The 22,833-nt window shown below is 45.2% G+C and overlaps 1 protein-coding gene across 2 annotated transcripts; it reads left to right on the top strand.

The window, feature by feature from the left end:
- The first annotated feature begins 184 nt into the window (after positions 1-184).
- LOC144821608 (uncharacterized) lies at positions 185-20,115 on the top strand. Of its 2 annotated transcripts, none has more exons than XM_078678839.1 (2): positions 185-296; positions 16,087-20,115. In XM_078678839.1, exon 2 carries the CDS (start codon positions 17,335-17,337, stop codon positions 19,324-19,326), a length of 1,992 nt encoding a protein of 663 aa, XP_078534965.1. In that variant the 5' UTR covers positions 185-296; positions 16,087-17,334; the 3' UTR covers positions 19,327-20,115. The 2 variants fall into 2 exon arrangements, with proteins under 2 accessions (XP_078534965.1, XP_078534966.1); XM_078678840.1 differs by having other exon boundaries at positions 204-344.
- The last annotated feature ends 2,718 nt before the right edge of the window (positions 20,116-22,833 follow it).

Raw genomic sequence — 22,833 nt, 5'->3', positions numbered from 1 at the left:
CGCACGGTAGGAAGGGCTCAACGGCCGAGCGAGGAAACGAAACCAAACTGCACTTCGAGCATGCGCAGTAGCGAGAATGACAGAGCATGCGCAGAGACGAAACATTGCTCTAGAGCATACACAAAGAAGCGCTCCTTGAGCGTGCGTACTGAAGCACGGGGCTCTCCTGCGCATGCGCAGAGAAGAAAGAGGCCTAGGAACCTTACATAGACATGGGTGTATTTGGCATCCAACCACCTTTGGAGAAACGTCTTTAATAGAATGTAATCTCTCGGACCCGGTGGCATGGGGTATCGGTGAGCACTAGAAGCATGAGTCATTTGAAGTTTCTTTCTCTGTCATGGGTTGGTACCGCATGTTATCTAATAAGTTAACATGAATACTATGCGATGCATTGTTATGTGTAACTCTTTCTCTCCGCAGGCGCATGACATTTTGATCTGATCTGAGGTATGGGTCATTGTCAAAGCGCAAGGTAAACAGCAACATAAAAAGACATAAAAATAAAAATAAATCAGAAATGCAAAATAAAGCAGAAATAAATAACCGTTGATTTGCAGAGTCGAGAACTTGTTCTACTTGTGGAGGGGTTTTTACAGCTGATCCTCTGTTCCCCTCTCTTTTTCGTTTTCTGTCTGTGGAGGTGTCTGATGCAAGGCATGGTCCAGTCGAACATCCGACAGGTGCATCCATGGCTTCCTGCCGCCCACTTCGATCGCTGTGGGGGTACTCATTGTCACTCAGAAGGGGCCTTTGATTCTCGGGTCCCTCCATTTCTAAACAAAATTACGGTTGTACACTTGTTGGTCAACGAATACGGGACCTGGCTGGCGGGCTGCAGTGGTCACTTCTCCTTCTCTGATCGCTGATTAGAAATGAACTTTGCGGGGCTGTTCAGGCGTTCCACAACGCCATTACTTTGGGGGTGATGAACAGATGACAGTTTGTGTTTTATCCCCAAGGAGGTAGAGATGTGATGTAACATTGTATCAACAAAGTGAGTGCGTTATCGGAACGGATCGCTTCTGAAATGCCCCACCTAGATATTTACTTCTCTTATCAAGAAATTAGCTGTTGCTTAAGCATCATTAGCTTCACAAGGTCCTGCTTTCAACCATCGGGAGAATGGGCCAACAACCGCAATAAGATACCTGTAATTATGGCATCTGTCAATCATGTCTACAAATCTAAATGCATATTTTGAAATGCGCATGTCGGGCGTGGTATTGTTGGAGTAATCACCTCTAGTGTGGATTTGTTGCTGTGCTGTTGACATACTGCACATTCCGCAATGTACACGGTAATCATTTCACCTGATAGAGGAATGAACCAGTCTGCTTGCAGGGTGGCCAGGGGATATTCCTTCGCGTTCTGTGCTGGGAGGTGGAGTTGATCTATGACTGTGAGCAACAGTGCTTGTGGCATCACTGACTTGCCTGTGCTCTCCTGCTTATAAATAAAATGATGCTGACTGGGGGCAGCCTCGCCGCCCCCACAACTCACTTCCATGTAACAGGGCCTGTTCTTGTTACTTGCGCAGATGCAGTCTTGTTGTCTCTGTATAGGGAGGTGGTAGTTCGACAGCAGGCTGTTCTCTACTTGTCATCATGGTGGAGGCGTAATCAGCAAATAGCTGAAATGCTTTTGCTGCCTCTTTTGCTGCCCAGTCTGCCATGGTGTTACCCTGGAGATGAGGTCTTGCTGGTTAGTGTGAGCTGCACATTTTATCACAGTTACTTTGGAGGCTTTTTATCAGCTGCGATAATAAGTCTTTGTGCCTTACTGGTCACCCATCAGATTTGAGAAATCCCCTCCTTTCCCATCTGTGAATACCAGAGTGTATTGCAGTGGTAACATATGCTGAGTCTGAACAGATACACCTCTAACCCCTTAGCCTGGTGTAGTGCTTCAATGATGCCCACTAATTCTGCTGCTTGTTGCAAAAAGTGAGTTGGCAGTGACATCTGGCTTACAATGTGTAACGTATCGGAAGAATGCCGCTGTTCAGCCTTGACAACTGCTGCTCTGGAATGTCTGATCCCTGTTTCCTGATCTATGAAGGAATTTAGGAACCCTCGGCAAAGAGCAGGGTGCTCCCTGGGATAGGGGTTTCTCTTACCACCCTGACTTCATCAGGTATATATGTGCCACAGTCATGCACCTGTTCATTGTCCATATCTGGGTGTGCAAACAATGTTACCGGATTGACCGTGTTACAGCGCACCGCTAGCAGCGATGGTAGTGAAAGTATCACTTCCTAGCCGGAGGCCCTCAGGGTAGGGAGGGTGCCCTTGGCTTATTGTAGGGTGGCAAATACTGCATGCTCTACTTATAGTGTGAGTGGCGATCCCATCACTGTGGTAGTGACTGCTCTACATATAGTGTGAGTGGCGGTCCCATCACAGTGATAGTGACTGCTCTACATATAGTGTGAGTGGCGATCCCATCACTGTGGTAGTGACTGCTCTACATATAGTGTGAGTGGCGATCCCATCACTGTGGTAGTGACTGCTCTACATATAGTGTGAGTGGCGATCCCATCACTATGGTAGTGACTGCTCTACATATAGTGTGAGTGGCGATCCCATCACTGTGGTAGTGACTGCTCTACATATAGTGTGAGTGGCGATCCCATCACTGTGGTAGTGACTGCTCTACTTATAGTGTGAGTGGCGATCCCATCACTGTGGTAGTGACTGCTCTACATATAGTGTGAGTGGCGATCCCATCACTGTGGTAGTGACTGCTCTACTTATAGTGTGAGTGGCGATCCCATCCCAGTGGTAGTGACTGCTCTACATATAGTGTGAGTGGCGATCCCATCACTGTGGTAGTGACTGCTCTACTTATAGTGTGAGTGGCGATCCCATCCCAGTGATAGTGACTGCTCTACATATAGTGTGAGTGGCGATCCCATCACTGTGGTAGTGACTGCTCTACATATAGTGTGAGTGGCGATCCCATCACTGTGGTAGTGACTGCTCTACATATAGTGTGAGTGGCGATCCCATCACTGTGGTAGTGACTGCTCTACATATAGTGTGAGTGGCGATCCCATCACTGTGGTAGTGACTGCTCTACTTATAGTGTGAGTGGCGATCCCATCACTGTGGTAGTGACTGCTCTACTTATAGTGTGAGTGGCGATCCCATCCCAGTGATAGTGACTGCTCTACATATAGTGTGAGTGGCGATCCCATCACTGTGGTAGTGACTGCTCTACATATAGTGTGAGTGGCGATCCCATGACTGTGGTAGTGACTGCTCTACATATAGTGTGAGTGGCGATCCCATCACTATGGTAGTGACTGCTCTACATATAGTGTGAGTGGCGGTCCCATCACTGTGGTAGTGACTGCTCTACTTATAGTGTGAGTGGCGATCCCATCACAGTGGTAGTGCCTGCTCTACATATAGTGTGAGTGGCGATCCCATCACTGTGGTAGTGGCTGCTCTACATATAGTGTGAGTGGCGATCCCATCACTGTGGTAGTGGCTGCTCTACATATAGTGTGAGTGGCGATCCCATCACTGTGGTAGTGCCTGCTCTACATATAGTGTGAGTGGCGATCCCATCACTGTGGTAGTGCCTGCTCTACATATAGTGTGAGTGGCGATCCCATCACTGTGGTAGTGCCTGCTCTACATATAGTGTGAGAGGCGATCCCATCACTATGGTAGTGACTGCTCTTCATATAGTGTGAGTGGCGATCCCATCACTATGGTAGTGACTGCTCTACATATAGTGTGAGTGGCGATCCCATCACTATGGTAGTGACTGCTCTACATATAGTGTGAGTGGCGATCCCATCACTGTGGTAGTGCCTGCTCTACATATAGTGTGAGTGGCGATCCCATCACTGTGGTAGTGACTGCTCTACATATAGTGTGAGTGGCGATCCCATCACTGTGGTAGTGACTGCTCTACATATAGTTTGAGTGGCGATCCCATCACTGTGGTAGTGACTGCTCTACATATAGTGTGAGTGGCGATCCCATCACTGTGGTAGTGACTGCTCTACATATAGTGTGAGTGGCGATTCCATCACTGTGGTAGTGACTGCTCTACATATGGTGTGAGTGGCGATCCCATCACTGTGGTAGGGACTGCTCTACATATAGTTTCAGTGGCGATCCCATCACTGTGGTAGTGACTGCTCTACATATAGTGTGAGTGGCGATCCAATCACTGTGGTAGTGACTGCTCTACATATAGTGTGAGTGGCGATCCCATCACTGTGGTAGTGACTGCTCTACATATAGTGTGAGTGGCGATTCAATCACTGTGGTAGTGACTGCTCTACATATAGTGTGAGTGGCGATCCCATCACTGTGGTAGTGACTGCTCTACATATAGTGTGAGTGGCAAACCCATCACTGTGGTCGTGACTGCTCTACATATAGTGTGAGTGGCGATCCCATCACTGTGGTAGTGACTGCTCTACATATAGTGTGAGTGGCGATCCCATCACTGTGGTAGTGACTGCTCTACATATAGTGTGAGTGGCGATCCCATCACTGTGGTAGTGACTGCTCTACATATAGTGTGAGTGGCGAGCCCATCACTATGGTAGTGACTGCTCTACATATAGTGTGAGTGGCGATCCCATCTCTGTGGTAGTGACTGCTCTACATATAGTGTGAGTGGCGATCCCATCACTGTGGTAGTGACTGCTCTACATATAGTGTGAGTGGCGATCCCATCACTGTGGTAGTGACTGCTCTACATATAGTGTGAGTGGCGAACCCATCACTGTGGTCGTGACTGCTCTACATATAGTGTGAGTGGCGATCCCATCACTGTGGTAGTGACTGCTCTACATATAGAGTGAGTGGCGATCCCATCACTGTGGTAGTGACTGCTCTACTTATAGTGTGAGTGGCGAACCCATCACTGTGGTAGTGACTGCTCTTCATATAGTGTGAGTGGCGATCCCCTCACTGTGGTAGTGACTGCTCTACATATAGTGTGAGTGGCGATCCCATCACTGTGGTAGTGACTGCTCTACATATAGTGTGAGTGGCGATCCCTTCACAGTGGTAGTGACTGCTCTACATATAATGTGAGGGGCGGTCCCATCACTGTGGTAGTGACTGCTCTACATATAGTGTGAGTGGCGATCCCATAACTGTGGTAGTGACTGCTCTACATGTAGTGTGAGTGGCGATCCCATCACTATGGTAGTGACTGCTCTACATATAGTGTGAGTGGCGATCCCATCACTATGGTAGTGACTGCTCTACATATAGTGTGAGTGGCGATCCCATCACTATGGTAGTGACTGCTCTACATATAGTGTGAGTGGCGATCCCATCACTGTGGTAGTGACTGCTCTACATATAGTGTGAGTGGCGATCCCATCACTGTGGTAGTGACTGCTCTACATATAGTGTGAGTGGCGATCCCATCACTATGGTAGTGACTGCTCTACACATAGTGTGAGTGGCGATCCCATCACTATGGTAGTGACTGCTCTACATATAGTGTGAGTGGCGATCCCATCACTATAGTAGTGACTGCTCTACATATAGTGTGAGTGGCGATCCCATCACTATGGTAGTGACTGCTCTACACATAGTGTGAGTGGCAATCCCATCACTATGGTAGTGCATTTCTGGACTGCAAATGCTGTTGTGGCCAGTGCTTGCTCAAAAGGACTGTGACTCTGTATTATGGGGTCTAACAGACCACTGCAATATGCAATTGGCACATATTGCATGGATTTCTTTTGAGTCAATAGTGCAGTCATTGTTAATCCGTTACAGTCACAGAAGTGCTAAAATCTTTTACCGTAGTCTAGTGTACCTAACATTGGAGCATTTGTAATTGCCTTATTAATTCCTGAAATACCATCTCCCTTTCATCGGTCCGTTTTATCCTGTTCAACACTCCGTCCATCATCCCCTTTGGTATTGCTTTGTTCGCCCTAAGTTGGCAGGGTATGCCCAGATGTGGGTTCCTTGCTCACTTTGCCACTGGATTCAAGCTAGCCTGGCTGATGACGGCTGATTAGTCAGAAACCGGTCCCAGGATGCTTATTTCCGGTCCAGGGAAAACATGGCTTGGCATTTCGGGCTGGACTGTTCCCATGAGGTACAGGGTCAGACTGATTTGCATATGGCCATGTCTGAACTGGGGTGGCTGAGTGAGCTAAAGAACGGTGATGGATTAAACCTAGATCAGTTGACTGGGGGTGAGTGCTTGCAGTGTTCAGCATTCCGTCCACCATCCCCTTTGGTATTGCTTTGTTCGCCCTAAGTTGGTAGGGTATGCCCAGACTGGGTTCTTTGCTCAGTTTACCACTGGATCAAGCTATCCGGGCTGATGACGGCTGATTAGTCAGAAACTGGTCTCAGGATGCTTGTTTCCGGTCCAGGGAAGATATGGCAGTTCGGCCTGGACTGTTCCCATGAGGCACAGGGTCAGACTGATTTGCATATAGCTGGGTCTGAACTGGGGTGGTGGAGTGAGCTAAAGAATGATGATGGATTAAACCCAGATCAGTTGAATGGGGTGAGTGCAACACTCCGTCCATCATCCTCTTTGGCATTGCATTATTAGTTTGGGACCCTTTTAATGTGCTCAACAATGGTGTAGTTAAAGAAGAGGCATAACCAAACAGCCATTGTCTCACATAATTTCACTATCCTAAAAACTGCTGCATTTCCTTAGCTGTATTTGGGATGGGCATGTTCCTGATTCTTTCTGCCCTATCAGGTGTCACTCTCCTCCCAAAATGGATTATTAGTTGTTTCAAATAATGCACTTTTGTTTGTACGTATTGCAATTTGTCTTTGTCTACTTTGTATCCCTTCTCTACCCGCTAACAAAGGAGACTGATGGTGTCTTGTGGTGAGGTGGAGTGGTGTGGCTCACTGGTTAGAGGCGGCAGACCTGGAAGCAGAGAACAGCCCGGGACCAGGGTTCAATTCCCGATGCGGCAGGGTCGTGGACCAGGGTCAGCGGACTCGATAATTCTCGCCTCGGTGCCTACTCTAACCAGGGATCACACTCGGCAACTCTGGGCATTAGCTTGCCTCATCTCTACAATGGCCCCCCACATTCGCCGGGGATGCCTGGTTTCACCTTGGAGATACCCAGTAGGGACCATCTCACAGGGATAGCCAGGACGGGTTCCCCAGCGGTCTACAGCGCCACGACGCCTCAGGGCAGCAGTGCGCTTTACAAGACACATACATTTACATTTACATTTACATCTTGTCTACATATATGTTCTGTGGGACTGCATATTAAATGTCATGCACATATTTCAAAAGTGTACGATGTTTGTTAAATCATGTATCAGTGTCCTGTTGAAGATGCTGTGGGACTCACAATACCCTTGGGGCAGTCTCAAATATTGGTACTGTGTCCCTTTGTATGCAAATGAGGTCAAGTATTTGAGTTTGGTTGCAGTGGGATGCTGAAAAACACATTTTTCAAATCAATCTCTGAAAAGTGGGTGGAGTCTGCAGGAATGTTTGTCTAAACCACTGAGGGGTCAGGGTCCACTGGAAATTCAGGCACCACTATGTCATTCAAGGGGCAGAAATCCTGTACTGTCCTTCAAGTTCCTCCCTTTCCCTCCTTACCTGGGAAAATAGGGGTGTTCCCAGGTGAAGTACCCACGTATGTTACTCCATGCTCTAATAAAGCTTGTACTGTTAGAAAAAAGCCCTCCTCTGCTAAGGGATATTGGAGCACCCTGGGCAGTATTGCCCCTTGTTTTAGAGCTATCCATACAGGTTCTGCCCCTTTCATTAGGACTGCATCATGTGCCCTCGGGTCTTCATATCCAGTCATTTTCTCGTGTTGAACTGCACTTCATATGTCTTGACACTGTACTTTAATTGTATTCTAAGATTGATGCTCATTTCAAACACCACGTTTTTGCTCAATGGGTTGTCCTCAAATAATTCTTCATCTGATAAGTCTCCTAACTTAACTCCTGGGCCCATAAATACAATTGATTCCCACAGTTCTGTCAAAGGCTATTAGAATTGTCTATCTTGATCTAATCTCAAGGGCTTGTATGTCAAATATCATATGTTCTTCTTTCACAGGGTCCAGGGGCGTCATACACCTGACAAATAGTTTCATTGGTATTTGCCCTTTTTTCCCCTAGTAGTGCTGGTGTCTGTGCCAGGGACAGACTAATTTGCATGTAGCCAGGTTCTGAACTGGGATGGTGCAGTGAGCTAAAAAACGGCGATGGATCAAGCCCTGATCTTTTGACATGGGTAGGAGCGTTCTGCATAATTCAGATGCTCTGTCCATCACCACCCCCTTTTATGAATCGTTTTGGCCACTATAGGAGTGGAAGGGTATGCTCAGACATGAGTCCCTTGCTCACTGCACCATCAGGATTCAAGCAAGCCGGGCCGAAGACGACTGCAATGCCAGAAACCGGTCCCCGGAAGCTTGTTTCCTTTCCTGTAAAGAATTGGCTTGGTAGTTTGGTCTGCCCTGTTCCCATGATGCACTGGGCCAGGGACAGACTAATTTGAATGTAACCAGGTTGTGAACTGGGATGGTGCAGTGAGCTAAAAAACGGTGATGGATCAAGCCCTGATCTTTTGACTGGGTAGGAGTGTTCTGCTTAATTCAGATGCTCTGTCCATCACCACCCCCTTTTATGAATCGTTTTGGCCACTATAGGAGTGGAAGGGTATGCTCAGACATGAGTCCCTTGCTCACTGCACCATCAGGATTCAAGCAAGCCGGGCCGAAGACGGCTGCAATGCCAGAAACCGGTCCCCGGAAGCTTGTTTCCTTTCCAGTAAAGAATTGGCTTGGTAGTTTGGTCTGCCCTGTTCCCATGATGCACTGGGCCAGGGACAGACTAATTTGCATGTAGCCAGGTTCTGAACTGGGATGGTGCAGTGAGCTAAAAAACGGTGATGGATCAAAAATTAGCTAGCATTCGCGCCAAGAATTTTCAATTCTATTAAGGACACGGAGGCGAGGATTATGCTACTCTTTCTTATATTTGCTACTCACAGCAGCCAATGAAAAACGTTTTGTATGCAAATAAAACTACATTTCCCATGATGCTTGTACATACATCACATCCTGTATAGCCCCATAAGAGCTGCTGTATCCTGTGTCTCCTCCTCTTTCTTTGCTCGAACATATACAGTCCACACATTAATAAATCCAGTCCTTTTCACAGAATATGAGTCTCAATAAACATCCTTCAACATGGAGAACCAACATTAATAAATCCAGTCCTTTTCACGGAATCTGAGTCTCAATAAACATCCTTCAACATGGAGAACCATCGTCAACTGGAAAGATCACGTCTTCTAAGCCAGAAGAACACCTGCTCCTTCTTCTTTACTCGAAGCTGAAAGGAATGAGACAGGAAAAACCCGTAACTTCTGCTGATACAGAATATCAAGTAAATGCAGGTGGGCAATTATTACCAATACTGTAATAAACCGGGCGGGATAATCCTCGCATCCGTGCCCTTAATAGAATTGAAAATTCTTGGCGCGAATGCTAGCTAATTTTTGATTCTATTACAGGACCGGAGGCTTCGGATTATGCTAGTTTAACGCTTATCAACATAACCATAGTCTTAAATCTCCCACCGGCACATAATATACTGTTTAAATAGAGTCTGAGAAACTCCATCAGAATAATTAAAACTTGCACAACAATGGAATCATCTAAACAAGAATGAAAAGTATTGTACCTGAGCGAACTGAGCCTCACAATTGGTTCTAACACCCATTCCGGCAAAGGCCCTCAATCATCGGCTGTAATAGCCTCGTACTCACATATAGAATGTCAGTAATCATCAACAATCATATGAACATCTACTCGAAAACCTCAGATAGTAAATCCGAGAATCATCGTTGTAAGCCATGAGGCATGTGAAGAAACACCCATAAAGTGCATTATCTCGAATTCGTGTGACCAGGCCCTGACCACATGCAGTTCAGACCTCGCTTACAGAGCAACTTCCTATAGTATATACTGTACCTATAAAACGCGGGCTTGCCTCGCCATAGGAACACCTGAAGGTGGAATGCTTCGTAACACAGCCTGACAATATTTAATGTCCAGTCGACATACTATTATATGTCTAGTAATAAAAGGAAATCACGAGAATTAGTTCGGTTTGGAATATTTACGCCATCAAAGAGTTCGCAAGAAAAAAACCGACGCAAGTTCAGCAACTTGCCCTGAACCGAGAATGAGCCGCAGAAAACCGGCCAAAATGGACGCTATAAGGTGAACGTTACCGAAGTCCCCGTACAATATTTAGTAAATAACTGACAAGTAGAGAAATCAGTCCTCACAAAGCCGCCCAAGGCGCACATAGCAACAAAGCGACCCTCTATCGCCGAAACGTGTGTCGGGAATGGAAGGACCCAGAAATACGAAATGAACGCCCTCAGCACGTTCGAAATACAAGGAAGGTATTGTAGATACCAGAAACTTGATTGTAAGTAAAGCAAAGTCTGAATACCTACCACCTAGGGAAAACTGTATTTACCACATCGCCACGTGTCAAACCCAGACCCGTGCTTATTAAACAGCAACGATGAATCTGCGGGCCGTAGCCCCTGGTGAACCATAAAGGCATCTGCCCTGATCTACATGAGTGCTACTTCATGAGAAAAAAGGGAAAATTGTAAGGTAGGGCAGGAAACCGAGCTGGCCTCCGCGGACCCAAGGGACATTAGAATTTCAAATGGAGTCCACCCTGCCCGAAAGGTACGACCCAGTCGCCGGAAATACAAAGGAACCGGATGGAACAATCCTTTACTGTCATGTAGGTTAAGGAGGTATACCGTTTCAACAACCTAAATATGAAGGTTTCGGCAGAATGGCCTGAGTCCTGGAACAAGTCCACTAAAAGATGAACTATATGCCCATATCCGCTGATCGTTCCCGCAGTCGAGATATTGCGCATGTTGATCAGTACGCCTCCAGAGGCGTGCACGACAAAAAGCTCGAATAACTGAAGGGTCGGAAAACTGTTTGAATGACGGTGCCCAACACACCGCTACAGTGGCACTCACATGAAGGGGAACGCATGCACTGATATCATCGGAAAGCCAACCTCGCACTGTAGGTTGGTTCGTACAACCACTGAGTCGCGTAAGATTGAGATAAACTTGGAACCTAAACTAAGAGCCACAAATGTATGAAGGCTATAACCGGGCTATTCCAGCACATCAATCCGATGTCTGGAAATGTGAGGCCAAGGCCTGTTAAGATAGACCTATCCATACATATATGTATCCAGTTAACTTGAAAGGTAAAATAATTTGGTACTCGGAGTGTACTAGAGAGCTTGGCATGACCTACAACGCTACCGGAACAACTGCCATCGTAGGGAAGGAGGAGATCATCAGACACTCTCCTGAACGCTATATGCTAGAAGCTGCGGAAACGATGGAAAAGGAACCGACCAACTAGTATGAATGTGACCACAAGCAAAAACATCAACCCTTTATACACTCAACGATAATAAATCTGTCCCATAGGGGCCTGTCGCAAAAAGGCCTACCTGGACCTGATGTCCTGGCGCCCAACCGTATGAAAGGCTTTGCGCCTCTCGGACGATCTGGCGCAAATGGCGTCATACCGACGCCTACCGCCGATCGTGGCCGACTACGACATTGATTTGCAGCCTGTCAAATCTGGGAATCCCTTTCCGAGACGACTGGAAAAAGAAGATTGGCGACACCGTCGGGCAATTCCTCAGCTATACCCAAAAAGGGGGGCGAAACGCCCTAGGCTAAATCCCGTCACACGCGTCGGCTGCCTTACGTGTTGGCGAAAAGGAAACACGAAATAAAAATAATAGATAAAATAGATAAAATAAAAATAAATAAAATAAAAATCATGCTCAAGGATTTGTGGTAGCAGAAGGAAAAAGGGGGCTTCAATCAAGCCCTGTCACCCTGAGTTAGGTAACGTCATACTCGAGGCCCTGTTGACCACACAAGAACGGGAAGAACCTGGGTGTCAACATAATTAGTTCAGGAGGCTCTTGCGCTCCTATCGGTAGTTGTCATCCTCCAATATATATATACCACCATCACCCTCAAGGGATATCCATATTCAACATGTATAGTAGTGCAAAGCACAACGCAATGGAGGAGTAGAGGGGGAGCCAACCCTGTGCACACTGAAACAGAGAAATGAATAATGTATCGGCTCCTCAGCAAAGCTGTAGTCATTATACCAGCCCAAAGGGCGTCGGAGTCAATGTAAAATACAAAGAGCGTGTGCGCACTCCGAGGGCCAGCCTATTGTTAAGCCTGGAGGCTACCAGGAAATCTGCTCAGGTAAAGCAGGAGGCACTGAGACCTCGAAACAAAACAAACAGGGGACGCATGCGACGTGCGTAAGCCAAAGTGCCCAAAATTAAGCCCAAAATTGTGCCCAAGTGGGCTACGCACACAGGAGCGTTATGACTCCATAACCGCACTCGGCTACTAGGGAAAGCCTTTGGCGGAGAAAGCGCGGGACCGCGTAATAATTCAAACAACCCTGTGGAAGTGATAGGAAATTCTCTTGCAATGTGGAAACAGCATCGTTGGAACGTAACTAGGATCCAAAAGTCTAGACACAAACCATAATTACACATTTCATCATGGCGCAGCGCTAGCGCCGCATTTCTGCTCCTGAGGGAGCTTTGATGTAGATTGCGGCCGAGTCCAGGCCACCCATGAGGCTTAATGTCGCCGGCAAGAGCAAAGCGACCTCACTACTCCAGCAGGAGCGATCTGAAAATTGTATTGGTGGGTGAAACAAAAAAACGCTACCAATATCAATAATGAAAACATGCACCAGGAGAATATTAAACGTAAATTGCAATAAAATACGAAAATAGAATTTATAAACCTTTAACATCCTTTGATAATCAGAAACACTGACTCGGGGCACCTGGGATCGAACCCTGCACCACGGTGATAAGAGGCAACAGCCTTGCCCCGAGGCCACGTGTAAACTAATAATGGCGAAGCTGATGAGGCCTGAAGACCCCGGCAGGGAAGCGCGGCATTCGAGAACCAGCGGGAGTACAGAACGCCTGATAAGGCCACCCGCGTAGCGGCTACACCGCCGTACTCACAGTCCCAGGATGAGACAACGAGGCGACGCGCGCCTGCCTTTTATTTAGAGAGAGCCCTGAAGCCGTGAAGTTCAGCGGTCAACAGGGACAGAAGTCGCGCCCGAACGGACCAACAGAGGGAATCACAGACTCGCTGCGGGAAGAGGCTCAACACCCATACGCCGTGCCTTCGATAAACACGGCCATGCCCTCAGGCCTTCGGGGGACGGAAAACTCGGCCTGAGAGGCCGCACAGTCAAATAAGCAAAAGCTTCCCCGGAGTACGCCGCTCCCAGCGGGAGCCGCTCCGCCTTAAGCATAAAACAATCAATGGCGCCCACGAACGCTGGTTCAAGACAAAGTATGGCAATTCTGTTTTAAGTCGACAAAAAACTATACGTTTAGAATCAAAACACCTTCGTGTCACGAGCAGTAAATACAGCGCGATAAAGCGCAGAGCATTTCCACATAGCGCGATATAAGCGCAAAGCATTCAAAATAGCGCGATATGAGCGCAAACATACAGGCAATAACATCAAAGGCAATCTAACAGTCAACTAAGACCTTAACCATAGCATAATGCTGTGAGCACTTAACTGTCTGCGTGAGCAGCAAAGAAAGAGGAGGAGACACAGGATACAGCAGCTCTTATGGGGCTATACAGGATGTGATGTATGTACAAGCATCATGAGAAATGTAGTTTTATTTGCATACAAAACGTTTTTCATTGGCTGCTGTGAGTTGCAAATATAAGAAAGAGAAGCATAATCCGAAGCCTCCGGTCCTGTAATAGAATCAAGCCCTGATCATTTGACTGGGTAGGAGTGTTCTGCTTAATTCAGATGGTCTGTCCATCACCACCCCCTTTTATGAATCGTTTTGGCCACTATAGGAGTGGCAGGGTATGCTCAGACATGAGGCCCTTGCTCACTGCACCATCAGGATTCAAGCAAGCCGGGCCGAAGACGGCTGCAATGCCAGAAACCGGTCCCCGGAAGCTTGTTTCCTTTCCAGTAAAGAATTGGCTTGGTAGTTTGGTCTGCCCTGTTCCCATGATGCACTGGGCCAGGGACAGACTAATTTGCATGTAGCCAGGTTCTGAACTGGGATGGTGCAGTGAGCTAAAAAACGGTGATGGATCAAGCCCTGATCTTTTGACTGGGTAGGAGTGTTCTGCTTAATTCAGATGCTCTGTCCATCACCACCCCCTTTTATGAATCGTTTTGGCCACTATAGGAGTGGAAGGGTATGCTCAGACATGAGTCCCTTGCTCACTGCACCGTCAGGATTCAAGCAAGCCGGGCCGAAGACGGCTGCAATGCCAGAAACCGGTCCCCGGAAGCTTGTTTCCTTTCCAGTAAAGAATTGGCTTGGTAGTTTGGTCTGCCCTGTTCCCATGATGCACTGGGCCAGGGACAGACTAATTTGCATGTAGCCAGGTTCTGAACTGGGATGGTGCAGTGAGCTAAAAAACGGTGATGGATCAAGCCCTGATCTTTTGACTGGGTAGGAGTGTTCTGCTTAATTCAGATGCTCTGTCCATCACCACCCCGTTTTATGAATCGTTATGGTGTCTGTGCTATTAGCAGTTCAGGCTGGACTGTTCCCATGAGGAATAGGGTCAAGACTGATTTACATAAAGAGATCATCTACTTCCATTGATCGAGAGGTTCGGGCCAGATGTGGCACACTGGAGGGGCCTCCCAATATCCCTAATGGGTAGAGCGTCCCTCGTTAAAATTATGGCCCTGCCCGCCTTCTTCATGTCCCACAAAATACCGCATGTAGAGTTCCTCCTGACTACTTTCAGAAGATAGGGAGCTATGTGGTCTCCGCTGGAATGGGGGCAGCTCTAGAATTGCCCTTTCAAAGCTACAGAGGAGGGTTTATGAAGGGGAGCTGCAGTCCCAGATATTAAGAAGTACTACTGGGCAGCACAGTTGAGTACAGTCAATGCATGGTTGTATGCGGATAGGGAGGAACCGGTATGCAGGGTTGACCGTCAAGCGATGGGCTGCAGAGGATATCTATCATTACTATACCGAAAAAAGGGATTGAGACAGTAGAAGTGTCTCCTCTGATTATGTTAGGAAACAAAAGGCTATATATAGAAAATGGCATCCTTTCCTCAGTCGATATTGTAATCGGGCAACCATTGTTTGTATTCTACAGATAGCTATGTTGCCATATGGATGTAATAATAAACACATTTGTACTACGCTCGTGAGAGGCCTTGCACTATGCCAAGGCTGTGTGATAGGATTCTAACAAAGTGTTTTCTGTCAACAAGGTCGGTGTTTCTGCGAATATAAATTCAAGCGTCAAAAATGCAAAATGTGTGTCAAACGTTAATGTGGCAAAGAGAAGGCAACTTTAAGAAAAAGATTTGTGTGTATACAAGAATGGTATTATTTCCTACTGGGCCTAACTAGGCACATGACAATGTGTGCTGCAGAATGCAGTACTAATGCAAAGTGGAAGTACAGACCAGAAATAAAAAAAGAATTCTCCTCTTTCTGCCAGCCTTGGGTAGGGGCACCATTTTGGCTCAAACCTATGTTTATCTGTATTAATAGAAATGGGTTTGCGTCAAAAGAGTGGATGGATGATTGGGAATGCCCATGCGCCATCCAGGTAACGCCTTCTCAATGTAAGGTACCTCAAAGTTAAAAAAAAATTTAAGAAAGCCATGCAGTCAAATAAATTAGGCTTTGTTAATCTCAAAATAGATTTTGCATAGCGGCTGCTCCAAAAAACGATGCAACCCCAATCAAAATCTTTGTAACTCTGGGGCTGATTCTCTTGTATTTTTGTTTCAGTCTAAATGTGTAGCGTAGTCATTGGCCAGTGATGTCTAGATTTCTGTTTTCCATGCTGTTGGTTTAGTCAACGTATTACAAGTATGCTGTTTTCTATGTTAATTCTTACTGTGATGACTAGTTTTACCATATTGAAGTTGTTTATTGGCTTTATTGTCCTAAATCCTTTTTTCTGTTTTTTTACTCTGGAAGGTCAAAAGAAAAACATTATGAAAGGAATCTGAAGAGTGGGAATCACAGTGTGTTGGAGAAACAAATGTCAGGACAGTTAAAGTTCCATTAAAATGTTCTCAAGCAACGACCAATCGAACCTGACTTGGAAGCACGAACATTAGAAAAATGTTATGCAGAGTGGAGGGAATTTAACTTACTGAAGGAATTCTGCAAATGTTTTTGATGTGAGAAGATATTTTAATGCACACAGTTGTTTCCGAAGCAGCGCACGTATCTGATGCCCTTTCCCACTGTAACAAACTCTAACAAGTCCGATCTCATGCTCCGTAGAGAGCACATGTTCTGCATGTGACATCTTCGATGTAAAGATCACCAACTAACTGTGCAATATGAAATCAACTTGAGGCCAATCCTTGAAGAGGCAATATGAATGAATAACTCTAATTAGACACCAGAAAACTTGCAGGAAAGAGACTCCTTTCATATCTAGAGATTGTATGAAAGATATTTATCTGATTCCCGTAAGGTGAGGATGTTGCCATTCTAGATCAATGTAAAAAGGTGCCCACCGCTAGCTATGATGGTGGATTGGTTAGGGTGGTTGTCCCGTTGCTGAACATTCAAAACATAATACATTTATACACAATGTACCCAACCTGGCGAGAGAATCCAAGTGAGCCACAATCTCAAGCAAAGTCCATATGAACATACGGAAGAGGGAAGGATAATCATTAAAACATAACACACAACAATGGAGGTCTTTATCAATATTCTGAATGAAAGGAGCAGTTGATAAAATATCACAGGACTCTGGTGAAAAACCATATGGATATTCTGTATGTGACCCGGCTTTCAGTCAAAAGCTTGCACCATCTATACATCAGAATTCGCACTGAGAGAGACCATATGGATGTCCTGAATGTGGCAACGTTTTCGAGATATCATCTGAGCTATTGGAATATCAGATAAGACACACCAGAGGGAAAACATACGAATATTCTGAATGTAACTATGCACACAATTGTATGAATAATCCAGCATCTGAGAACTCACACTGGGTAGAAACCATGCAAAGGTTCTAAAAGTGTTCAGGCTTTCATTCAAAAGAACTCTCTAACTGTGCATCACAAAGAGTTTACTGGGAAGAACCCCTATGAATGTTCTGAATGTGACAAGACTTTCATAAGAAAGTTGACAGTATCCATTCATCGGAGAACTCATACTGGGAGCAACCTCCATAATTGTCCTGAATGTCAGAAGCCTTTCATGAGAAAGATGGCACTCCCAGTATACCAAAAAACTTGTACTTGGGAGAAACCAAATGGATTTTCTGAATGTGACAAGGTTTTACATTCATCACAAGGGGTATTGCAAGATGAAATAAATCACAGCAGTGAGAAACCTCATGAATGTTGTGAATATGAAAAGGCTTTCATTGGAAAGAGAAATCTATTTTTACACCAGAGACCCCACATGAGGAAGAAACCATATAAATGTTCTGAATGTGATAAAACATTTAGGATGAGAGAAGAGCTATCAGTGCATCAGAGAATTCACACGGGGGAGAAACCATATAAATGTTCTGAATGTGACAAAGCTTATAAGATAAGAAGAGAGCTATCAGTGCATCAGAGAATTCACACGGGGGAGAAACCATATAAATGTTCTGAATGCGATAAAACATTTAGGATGAGAGGAGAGCTATCAGTGCATCAGAGAATTCACACGGGGGAGAAACCATATAAATGTTCTGAATGTGATAAAGCTTATAAGATAAGAAGAGAGCTATCAGTGCATCAGAGAATTCACACGGGGGAGAAACCATATAAATGTTCTGAATGCGATATGGCTTTTAAAGTTAAGAGTCATCAGGCATCACATCACAAAACACATACTGGGGAAAGACCATTTAAGTGTTCTGAATGTGATAAGGCTTTCACAAGAAAATGCTCTTTATCAATACATCAAAGAATTCACACTGGGGAGAAACCATATAAATGCTCTGAATGTGACAAGGCTTTCACACGAACAGGTTCACTAGCCACTCATCAAAGAATTCACACTGGGGAGAGACCATATAAATGCTCTGAATGTGTTAAGGCTTTCAAGAGAAAAATAGAGTTATCAATACACCAGAGAACGCACACTGGGGAGAAGCCTTATGAGTGTTCTGAATGTCACAAGGCTTTCGCACAAAAAGGTACACTAACTCATCACCAAAGGTGCCACACTGGGGAGAAACCATATAAATTTTCTAAATGTGACAAGGATTTTAATAAAAATGGTTACCCTATCCAGTATCAGATAACTTATACTATGAATACACCTTATAAATGTTCTGAATGGGAAAAGGCTTTCAAAGGTAAGCTTTCACTAAGGCAACATCAGGGAGCTCATATTGGGAAGAAACCATATAAATGTTCTGAATGTGATAAGGCTTTCAGACACCAATTTACACTATTCATACATCAAAGGATTCACACTGGGGAGAAACCATATAAATGTTCTGAATGTGGTATGGCTTTCACACGAAAATGTGTTTTATCAATACATCAAAGAATTCACACTGGGGAAAAACCATATAAATGTTCTGAATGTGATAAAACTTTTAGGATGAGAGGAGGGCTATCACTACATCAGAGAAATCACACTGGGGAGAAACCATATAAATGTTCTGAATGCGATAAAGCTTATAAGATAAGAAGAGAGCTATCATTACATCAGAGAATTCACACAGGGGAGAGACCATATAAATGTTCTGAATGCGATATGGCTTTTAAAGTTAGGGGTCATCAGACATCACATCACAAAACACATACTGGGGAAAGACCATTTAAGTGTTCTGAATGTGATAAGGCTTTCACACGAAAATGTGTTTTATCAAGACATGAAAGAATTCACACGGGGGAAAAACCATATAAGTGTTCTGAATGTGACAAGACTTTCAGACAGAAAAGTACACTCGCCATACATCAGAGAACTCACAGTGACGAGAAACCATATTCATGTTCTGAATGTGATAAGGCTTTCAGATCAAAAAGAGAGCTGTCAGTGCATCAGAGAACTCACACTGGGGAGAAACCCTATGAATGCTCTGAATGTGACATGGCTTTCGCAACAAATGGTACACTGTCTTATCACCAGAAGTGTCATACGGGGGAGAAGCCATATACATGTTCTGAATGTGACAAGGCTTTCAAACGTAAGTTTACACTATCCCTTCACCTGAGAGCTCACACTCAGAGTAAAAACATGTAAATGTTATAATTAGGCCGTCCAGTTTTCAGTGTTTATGTTTTGTGGATTGCAGTGGTGTTTTCTTATTGGGTTCCAAACCTTTTTATATCAGTGCTTAATCAGTGTTTGTTCAGCTTTGTCTATCCCAGAATAGACAAAATATATGTTTTTTCCACTCTTTATGAAATGTTGTTATAAAGAGCGTATTTATTATAAAGGCGACTAATGTATACTAGATAGTGACTTACCATTGACAGTGTGTCCAGTGGACTTACGTTAGACTGTTTTAAGCACAGAAAGTTTGTATTACACTCTCACTCACCCTCACACTTCATTACCCTCTCTCACATCTCATTATCTCTCACACTCTGTTAGGACTCTCTCTGGGTTACATTCCTGTTAATGGATTAAGTAAGAGTGCTATATTCAAATCTTTTTGAAAATTCTATAACTCAGGTGGTAGTCATTCACTTACTCCTTACTTAATATTATAACATTTTAGGGGTGGACAACCCTGCCAGCAGCATAACACCTCGTCAACTGGTTAACATTTTTAATTACAATAGATTAATTTGCTGGCCTGCATTCTAAGGCAACTGAAACTTGATGATGTAAGCTGGCTCACCAATGCTTTTCTGCACTCTTTGCCTAACTACATTAGGGTGGTGCCGCTGTTGTGTTTACATTTGTAGCTGCCATAGAAATATCTAACTTTTACTAGGCATTACATTCTATTCTGAGACTTGAAAGTTTGCTTTTAACATTGTAATTATATGTGCGATCAGTAAAAAGAGTTGTTTTTTAAAAAAACGTTGTAATTATATGCTTGCAAATCCCAGCAGTAAATTGCAGTTGCGTATGTAGTCATGATTAGCTGAAGGTATCACACTTAACAATGGGACACCTTGCAGCCATGAATTTCTTTGGCATAAATGTCTTGTTTCGTACAAGTTCTGGAAGTGGGAGAGGCTATTACGTCCCTGACCAGGGAAAAGGTACAGGGAAAGGATGAACTTCCTATTGAGTTTTTTTCAACCTTTGTGGATACTTTGGCTCCTCCATTAACCAATATTTATAACTTTGCAAAGGGGAGTGTTGCCTCCCCACCCACTATGTGAGAAGCTCTGTTTGTCCCTCTCCTTAAACAGGGTAAGGAGGTGGATCAACTCTCCTCCAACAAGCCACTAAGGATAATAAATGTGGATTACAAAATATTTAGTAAGATCCAAGTCACTCCATTGCTGCCTTGACTCTCGATCCTGATGCACCCCAGCCAGTTTGGGTTTATCCCGAATCGTAGTACCATCACTAATATTAAACAACTTGTTCATGCACGGCACTCCCCACTTAGGGACTACTCCAAGGCCGCCGTACTGGCGGTTGACAGCAAGAAAGCTGTCAGTTCCTTGAGTTTGTAAATTCTCTACACTACTATGGCCGGTATGAGCATTTGTAGCAGATTCCTCTCCTGGACAAAACTACTGTATACTTTCCCCACTGCCCGTGTTAGGGTGGATAGATTCATATCCAACTTTTCCGGCACACACCACAGCTGTTTACCATGGAGAAGGGGACAGAAAGGAGAGAACGATTGTCAAATGTTTTTTCCGTGGGCATGTAGCCCTCAGGTAGTCACATCTCTGGAGGGGCTACCAAGCTCCACACGACGAGAGAAGGGTTCAGCTACCCTTGGAGTGCGTACAATAGTGCACTCTGGAATAGCTGGTTGCCACGCATTGTAGGAAATCATCATCAGATGGTGAGGGAACTGGTATCCTATTGGCTAGTAAGCACTCCATTCTCTGAGGGCACACCTGGCACCGAGACCTCGGATTACATCTGGACTCAATCAATCAATCAGGGAGATTATAAGCACGCTACTCACCCTTGAGGGTCTTATGGTGCAGGGAGTGGGAGGGGGTGCTCCAGTCAACCGAAGAGCCAGGTCTTGGAGGTCTTCCGTAAGATGTGCACGGTGGGGGCGCGCATGATGTTGATCAGTGGCTCGTTCCAGGTCTTGGTCGTGATGTAGGAGAAGGTTCTTCCACCCGTTCTTGCTCTGTGGATGCCCGGGGGTTCACCGAGGACGGCGGATCTTAGGTTCCTCATGGATACGTGGAAGGAGATTCTGCCGTTGAGATATTGAGGGCCGGTGTTGTGGTCGCATTGGAGGCTGGAGAGAGGACCAAAGAAGGACTGCCCTGCTGTTTCCTAGACCTGGCAATAGAGACTGGACCAACCGCTGGGCTGCACCTGCTGACCCTTGGGCTAGCAAAGAGTGGACTGGATCTGTGTTGCCGGGCTCGAGGAAGTCGTTCCCGAGCCGTAGACAAAAGAGGTGAACTCCAAGAGTCACTGGACTGACTTCCTGCGACAGGACCAGGGCCACAAAAGCCGAATAAGGCCCGTTCTAGCAAGTCAGCAGCCAAAATTGCTTTATTGCCACTGACAACTAACATGCAGCCAGGTAGGTTGGAACTCAATGCTCAAAAATTGCACCCGAATCTGCTGAATCTGAAAGACTTGTTGGAGTGCAGTTTGGTCACCCAAGGCGAACTCTAGCTTTCACCAAAGGGAACCACTGGTTTTGCTGTGACCTGAGGCCAGTAGTTCTGGACCAAAAAGGACATTGAGGGACTTCAACCCCTATGGCCAAAGTCACCCCACATGGACCATAGACCGAGGGGGATCCCAGGAAGACCCACTTAGCACCCTACAGCCTCTTCAGCATCCTGTATCCCTTGCAGTAGGGCCACTCCAATGAAGTCTACAACAGCCCGACAATAGAGCTTGAAATGTACTTGAGACTGCTTTGGTGAGAAGGTAACTGTCCAATACCTCCTTACTGGCTGCCTTGATTTACTCCCTGCCGGAGTTACTCGCCAAAATGGTTTGGAATAGCCAAACATAACTTCACAATAGTTTTGCAAAGTTTCCAAACTTTACAGTTACCAGTGCTTGTTGGATTTTTACAGTGATTTTCATTTTACTTTAAAATCTATATCTCCAGAACCCTTTGACGGATTGTTTTCATTTTGGTGTCTAAAAATTCATAAAAATACTATCTATTATTATAAGTTGCCACCTGATTTCTTTTGTGTTGTATGATTTTCTTATTTTGTTGTTTTGGTATTTCGAAATCTAAATGCTTTACACTTGTTCCTTAGTCTGAGCATGACAGCACGAGGCCACAGCTGGCCAGGGTTGAGAAACAGGTTTTACAAACTAGCTTGATTCGACCCAAGACGGTATTGTGAGTGTTTCAGTCGGTAAGGTCTCAGAACCACACCATATAATGCACCACTTTCCTCACACATATACAAATGGTACTCATGACCTGCACAAATAAGACCATATATTATTTTATTGTAACCTTTATATAGTGCTTGATATGCCACACATTATGGTTCTAGTAATCGCTGTTGCCTGTTCCTATAAAATGCAATCTTTTCATTACTGTTTGGCACTCACATTTTTCCGATATTTATTATGAACTGGAAACAACAGGTGCATGCCTTCTAAGAAAAC

The sequence above is a fragment of the Lissotriton helveticus genome, chromosome 2_2, assembly GCF_964261635.1.
Source record: "Lissotriton helveticus chromosome 2_2, aLisHel1.1, whole genome shotgun sequence".
Taxonomy (NCBI): Eukaryota; Metazoa; Chordata; class Amphibia; order Caudata; family Salamandridae; genus Lissotriton; species Lissotriton helveticus.
The sequence above is the reverse complement of the archived record's forward strand: the minus strand, read 5'-3'. Positions and strand labels throughout refer to the sequence as shown.

Bases quoted from the DNA above. Each gene is read 5' to 3' on its own strand.
- LOC144821608 (XM_078678839.1), top strand. From the start codon at position 17,335: ATGAGAAAGATGGCACTCCCAGTATACCAAAAAACTTGTACTTGGGAG.